Here is a 6,268-nt window from a genome sequence, read left to right as displayed (position 1 = left end):
GTTCGTTGGCGAGGTAAACATCGATGAGCGTTCTTTGGCGAACGGTCCGGCGTATGCGAAACCGAAACAGTGCTAACGAGAGTGTGGAATATTCAAACCGTTGGATATTCGATTTCGTCAAGAAAGTTTGTCCGGATACCGCCCCGGCACGGAAGATGCACCGGGCCGCGTCCCCTTGCGATATCGCGAACAAAACACTTTTTTCGATGGTTATCACTTGCTCTCTTATCATGCAACAATAAAGCCACAAGGCCAGACAGAATCAAATTTAAATTGTTAAAGAATCTGCCAGACTCTGCCAAGAGACGCTTGTTGAATTTATTAAATAAATTGAAGGCAAGTGAAGGATGACCATTCAAAAATCAGCAAACCAGTCTCCTACAACAACCCGTATCGACCGATTGCAATGCTGTCCTGCTGGTTCGACTCTAAAAGTACCTGGGAATGTCACATTAGGTATCTGAAACAGAAGTGCCAACAAAGGATCAACTTTCTCCGAGTTTCAGTTTCCGCTCCGCTGCGAACATGCATTTCATCAAACTAGAGCGAATTCAATATTGTTCTTTGTGTATTGCTTTGGGTTGCATGCACTCGACTCATACGATGAGTCCTTCCTCTGAAAATCGATTTTGGGAACTCTCATATCGATTGCTCATCCGATGCGACATTCTGAACCCGTTGGTGATTGAAAACTTCGAGAGGCTCGTCGAGCTTAATTCTCAAACCCGATTTATGTCCTTGTACTTCGACTACATGGCACAGAGCATCAATCCTTCGTACAATCCCAACCGTGTCCGATTCCTAGATACTTCTGATTCTACTGTGTTTTTCGACACATCCATGAAGGAAGAGAATCGTGGAATCCCGGACCATATACGCCCTAAGTGATCCCCAGTATATATTTTATAATAAATTCCGAGAAGTCGACTGTGATAAAGTGTTCTACGCTGACGGATCAAATCTCGATGGGTTCACTGGTTTCGGTATCTTCAATAATACTATCACCGCCTCATTCGAGCTCAATGATCCCCCTTCAGTACACCCTTGGCATCATCGAGACTCTGCCCACAGATCACTACTTCAAAATTTCTGACAGCCTCAGCTCTATTGCGGCTGTTCGTGCGATGAAGCCCAAAAAGCTATTTCCGTATTTTCTGGGGGAGTTACGGGAGTCCTTGTGTACTTTATCTGAAAAATCTTAACAGATTACCTTTGTTTGGGTACTCTTTAATTGCTCTATCCCGGGCCATGAAGCGACCGACTGTTTAGAGAGCGTACTAGAAGATGAAATCTACGAAAGACCATTTTGCTTCAATGAATTTTTAAGTATATGTCGTCAGAGGACACTCAACAGTTGGAAAAACTCGTGGAGCAACAGGGAACTTGGACGATGGCTACATTCTATTAGACCGAAGGTATCAACGAAGCCTTGGTTCAGGGGGGTGGATGAGGGTCGGGATTTCATTCGCGTCATGCCCCGGCTCATGTCCAACCACTACACGTTGGATGCGCATTTGCGGCATATTGGGTTTGCTGGGAGTTGTCTGTGCGCTTGCGACGAGGGTTATCACGACATCGAGCACGTTATCTGGGTGTGCACCGGATATTGTGACGCCAGATCTCAGTTAAAGAATCCCCTTCGGGCCCGAGGTATGCTGGTAAATCGCAATCTCCCCAATATGTCCCTTATTGACAGTTCTACTGTATCGATTTAGTTGGCTATTTCCGGCAAATTTAAGACTAAGAAAAACAAAAGCAATGAAATTGAAAGACGGATAGGTATTTTAGAGCGAATCAGTTATAAACTTAGAACGAAAAACTAGGACTAGGCAGGCTCATATGGACATGATCGAAAGGAAATGTGAAGAGTCCTTAGCCTTCTGCTAAGTAGGAGTTTGGTGTTGCACCCAAGTCTACCGCATGGTCTTTGATAAAACATAACTCATCGTCATGTTCCGTCTTTCAATTTCATTGCTTTCGTTTCTCTTAGTCTTAAATTTGCCGAAAATAGCCAACAAAATCGATACAGAAAAGTTTGTTATGTTTACTATTTTCCGCCAAATTAAAACATATATATCGACAGCTCAACGTGGGATTTACTCAGGTAGATCAACATCCACGAATTTAGCACAATTCACTGCATTAAAAGTCTAGAAAATAGAGCCCTAGTGGATACCGTCTATCCCGATCTTAAAGCAACGTTCGATCACTCCTTTCTACTGGCAAAAATAGCGCAGCTTGGTGCCTCGCAGAGTTTTACTGGCTGGCTCAAATCATTCGTTATTGGCCGTTGTCTATCTGTCAAGCTAGGAAATATCGTATCACATAACTTCATGAATTTATTAGATGTAGCAATTTCCGACCATTACTGTTCTCCCTGTTCGTTAATGGCATTTGTACTGTCCTTCCACCAGGATGCAAACTTATCTATGTAGTTGACCATAAACCGTTTTTTATTATGCGATCGGATTTGGACTGCATAGAACCAGCGACAACTAGATGAGTTTCTCGAAATCGGTTGACTCTCAGTGCATCCAAATACTTAGTTTCAAATTTCTTTCAAGCGCACAAAACCCAAATTTTGTGGTGTTATACTATTTCGAGGAAATCACTAGAAACAGTATCAGTTGTCAGGTACTTTGAGTATAGCTGGATTTTAAATTGGTTTAATTTAATGAAATTTAATGCAATGTGCTATATTGTTTACAGATACAAACTACGAGCGAATGACCACCTGGTTAAAGTCCTCAATAAACAAAATTAAATACTAACTTCAAATGGCCGTTTTCCTCATTTTACGTTTCATGTAGACCCTAGGTTAAATGGCAAGATAAATAAATAATGGCAGACAAAAATTTAACCGAAAATAGATCAATCCAGTAAAAGAAGGAGGATGTTATATTTGTACTACCGTAAAACTAGTCTTAAAATAAACAGATATAGCGCTGTGTAGTTCATATGCTAATAAGCATAATTAATGCTAATTTCTTTATTAACTTATTCTAAGACTCGTGACTAATTCTGAAGCCCCTTTAACTAGTAACTAGTACTAAACCGACCAGCATCGCCAACAAATTGGAAATCACCCTGCACCAGATACCAACGCCACCGTTGCTCGAGGTTAAATCAAAAAATTGCACCTGGGTATTGATCGGAACACGAATTTCTTCATCGAGCGCAAACTGCAAATCAACACGTGGTCCGAAGATAATTTCCGTTTCCTGCAGCACCTGCTGACGGGGAACATTCCGCACGGTGATTCTCGCGTAATAGAAGTGGTAGTTTACATTGATCACCATACTGTTACAGCTGAAGAATGTGCCAGTTTCTTGCCCGCCGGTCGAAGAGGGCCAGCTTGCCGTCAGCTTTTCGTTGACCACATTCAAAGGTATCGTCGGGATCCATTCCGACGATTGGTTAATTGGATTGCCGTATTTGGACAGGTAGAGGTTCATAGATTCGTAACTGTCTGTTTGCAACAGAGGGCTTATGTTGTGAAGTAATAAATTGAATATACTCTCCTGTAGTCGGTTACAAACAGTCGTGAAATTAGATTCGTACGTTACATTCCACTGCGGTGAGAAATAACATCTATTCCACGAATTTTCCCCAAACAAAATATCGTAGTATACGTTATCATTTAGAACGCAACGATTTCCTCTGCTTTTGGGTAACTTCAAACGAAACGTATCGTCAGGATTTCTGGTTTCATTGGTGAAATAGTTGAGCATGTATTTTTTAGACCGCCTGTCTTCTGCGGTATCATTCTCAGGGATTCGAGCAGCTGATACGATAACAGGTTTACCTTTCAGATATCCTAAATTTCCACTTAGCTTTCTAGAATATTTCTCTTCATCTTTTCGTTTAAATTCCACTGAGATTTTTTGCCACACAGAATCCGTATCCTGGCCTGAGAAATGCAGCAGACCGCAAAGGAAACTCATTTCCACCCCCTCCAAGCGGGTATAATTGTGGAATAATGTAATTCGAAGTTCTGGGCAGTACCACTCACCATCATGCTCGTAGTTTTCTGTTTTATTGGATATTTGACAATTCTGTCCCAATAAGTTACAGAATTGGGTAGTGCTGTTCATGCAATCTTGTTCCATGCAATGTTCCATAGCTTGTGCCCTAGGCTGTCTCAGATATCTAACGTTAGATTGTTGCTCCAGTAGGTCACTTGTGAATAACTCTAGGCTCTCTAACGACCGAAGGCATTCCGTTGATTGATCACGAAGAAAGCGAATCGGCTGTCTGAGCTGGCAGTCGGAATTGGTGAGCGAATAGGGTAAGGCTGGAACAAAAAAAAACCGGATAAGTTTTATTTCCCTAAATGAAACATGTTAATTTGTTTGTAGTCGTACTGAATGGGTCGACAGTTTCGTTTGTTTCATTGTACAGTTGGAGAGGATCGTTTACTCGATAAGCCGATGGGCTGCCATCTTTCGGAACTTTGTTCAGTGGGAAAGTATCCTTCCATCTGTGCCTTTTCATCAGGTTCTTTAGGCTGGGATCGTAGAACTGTAGATATATCAGAAAAAAGTTTTAGGTGTGAAATATACTTTACGTGAAAAAATACTTTATGAATTATTTTCAAAAAGCTGTAGTCGATACGAGCATTGTTATAAGAGCTTCTGTGCAAACTTATAACTTGAAATTTAGTTTTTCTCTATATCAATCGTGCTATGAGAATTGAGCACACATTGTTTGAATGTTTTAATGAAACCTAACTTACCGCACCGTTCTTCTCGTGAACGGTTTCGCCAACTAGGCAAAGCAGACCGCCCTGAACTTCACACGATTGCAGTCCCCCAAGGTTATTGTATTCGCTCGTATCCAGCAGCTCCTCATTACAGTCGAAAGTTTTCAAGACTTCGGTAGTGCAATCAATATCGCAGCAGCAGTTTACATCGCAAATATTGACCTGGAATATTGCGCTTGAACAATTTTACTGTTGTTAGAATAGTATTGGAACTCACCTTCAAGTCACACTTGCAGTAGTACCCAGTTGGAACCTTTTTTGCTAGACGACCTTCTTTAGGCGACTCGAAGGGCTTCTCCGTTGAAGGTTTGGTACTTTCGGGTTTTGTCGTCGTCGTGCTTAAGGTTGTTACTTCCATTTTAGCAGTAGTAGAAGTTGTAGAAATCGTTGTACTGACCGTAGTTGTTGCCGAACTATCGTTCCCAGAAACGGTTCCTGTTGTCTCGTTGGACAGATTTTGATTGATCTTAGACACATTGATTTTTACGAAGCTTTGCGTTTGTCGCTCGTAACTTGAAATCTTTGCAACGACTAGAACTAAAAGCACAAACACTCTACCGCAATTCCACTCCATTTTCAGCAAAGTTCTTAAATATCAACATCAACTCAAACTCCACAATGCCAGCCGATTTTGTGAGCAGTTTATAGCGTTCAATTCCGGAAAACACGATATCACTTTTGGCCACCGTAAAACCTCCGGTGTGGAATTTCTCCCGGATCGTGTCGAAAAACTTTGCCGAAGAAACTTTCCACGTTGCTATGCGAACTCGGTGCGTTCCCGGCTGGCTGGGTAGATAGGCAAAACCGTATCCCACCGGCCAGTAGTCGTTGAGTGAGTTTAACGCAAAAACTTCGACGTGAAGCTTCGGCCAACCCTGAATCCCCCGGCAGGCTAGGTGCAAATCTATCGGAGTACTGAAATAGGACCGTTCCTCGACTCGTGCCGTACTGGCACAACTCTGACCTTCAGAGTGGCCTTCGATAACCTTCCAGCAGGAACCAAACTGAATACTCCACTTGCAGAACAGATTCGGTTCCTCGTAGTCGGTTGTGTGGCGTAGCTCTCCGAGAATGTATAGCTCAGCCATGAAAGCAATCGCTAGGGCTTAAAAGTTTTAAACAGGCCACATTTTTGATTGGATTTTGCAAAAGAAAATAGATGCTAGTCAGAGCACTTGGTTTATTTTGTTATACTTTCTCAACCTACGCAACCCCGCGCAGCAAAAGGTGACCAAACAAATGGTTGCTATGGAAATGTGCGTCGTTGTTATGATCGTTATAATAACTGCTTGGGTGCAAGCACATGTCACGGTGTGGCATTCTACCATGATGTTCCGGGGGTTTGTGTTTGCAACGTTACAATTGTGTGTTCCGTTACGCTGGGTTGGTGATCAATGCGGTTTTGATAAATAAGGTGGCACACATGTCATTAGCGCGGTTCAGTGTGAAATAGCCATATTTTTCAAAATTTTGATATCTCTACTACCAAATCGTGCACGATGTTAT

General features: G+C 42.2%; 2 protein-coding genes across 2 annotated transcripts; both read right to left on the bottom strand.

Annotated features, from left to right (window-relative positions):
- Positions 1–2,880: 2,880 nt before the first annotated feature.
- LOC131692732 (tectonic) lies at positions 2,881–5,336 on the bottom strand. The gene is made up of 4 exons (XM_058979955.1): positions 4,980–5,336; positions 4,736–4,924; positions 4,365–4,521; positions 2,881–4,294 (listed from the first exon to the last, which is right to left on the bottom strand). The coding sequence occupies exons 1-4, from the start codon at positions 5,334–5,336 to the stop codon at positions 3,033–3,035; spliced, it is 1,965 nt and encodes a 654-aa protein (XP_058835938.1). The 3' UTR covers positions 2,881–3,032.
- LOC131692733 (B9 domain-containing protein 2) lies at positions 5,317–5,997 on the bottom strand. Its single transcript, XM_058979956.1, has one exon. It carries the CDS (start codon positions 5,848–5,850, stop codon positions 5,317–5,319), a length of 534 nt encoding a protein of 177 aa, XP_058835939.1. The 5' UTR covers positions 5,851–5,997.
- Positions 5,998–6,268: the final 271 nt, after the last annotated feature.

Source organism: Topomyia yanbarensis, chromosome 3 (genome assembly GCF_030247195.1).
Source record: "Topomyia yanbarensis strain Yona2022 chromosome 3, ASM3024719v1, whole genome shotgun sequence".
NCBI lineage: Eukaryota > Metazoa > Arthropoda > Insecta > Diptera > Culicidae > Topomyia > Topomyia yanbarensis.
This window is presented reverse-complemented; position numbering and strand designations above follow the sequence as displayed.

What these genes read in the sequence shown, in the direction of transcription:
- LOC131692732 (XM_058979955.1), bottom strand. Translation starts at nt 5,336, where the DNA reads ATGGAGTGGAATTGCGGTAGAGTGTTTGTGCTTTTAGTTCTAGTCGTT. An exon ending in ACTGCAAGTGTGACTTGAAG is followed by an intron (nt 4,925 to 4,979) that starts GTGAGTTCCAAT and finishes GCAATATTCCAG; the next exon opens with GTCAATATTTGCGATGTAAA. An exon ending in CGAAACTGTCGACCCATTCA is followed by an intron (nt 4,295 to 4,364) that starts GTACGACTACAA and finishes TTTTTGTTCCAG; the next exon opens with CCTTACCCTATTCGCTCACC.
- LOC131692733 (XM_058979956.1), bottom strand. Translation starts at nt 5,850, where the DNA reads ATGGCTGAGCTATACATTCTCGGAGAGCTACGCCACACAACCGACTAC.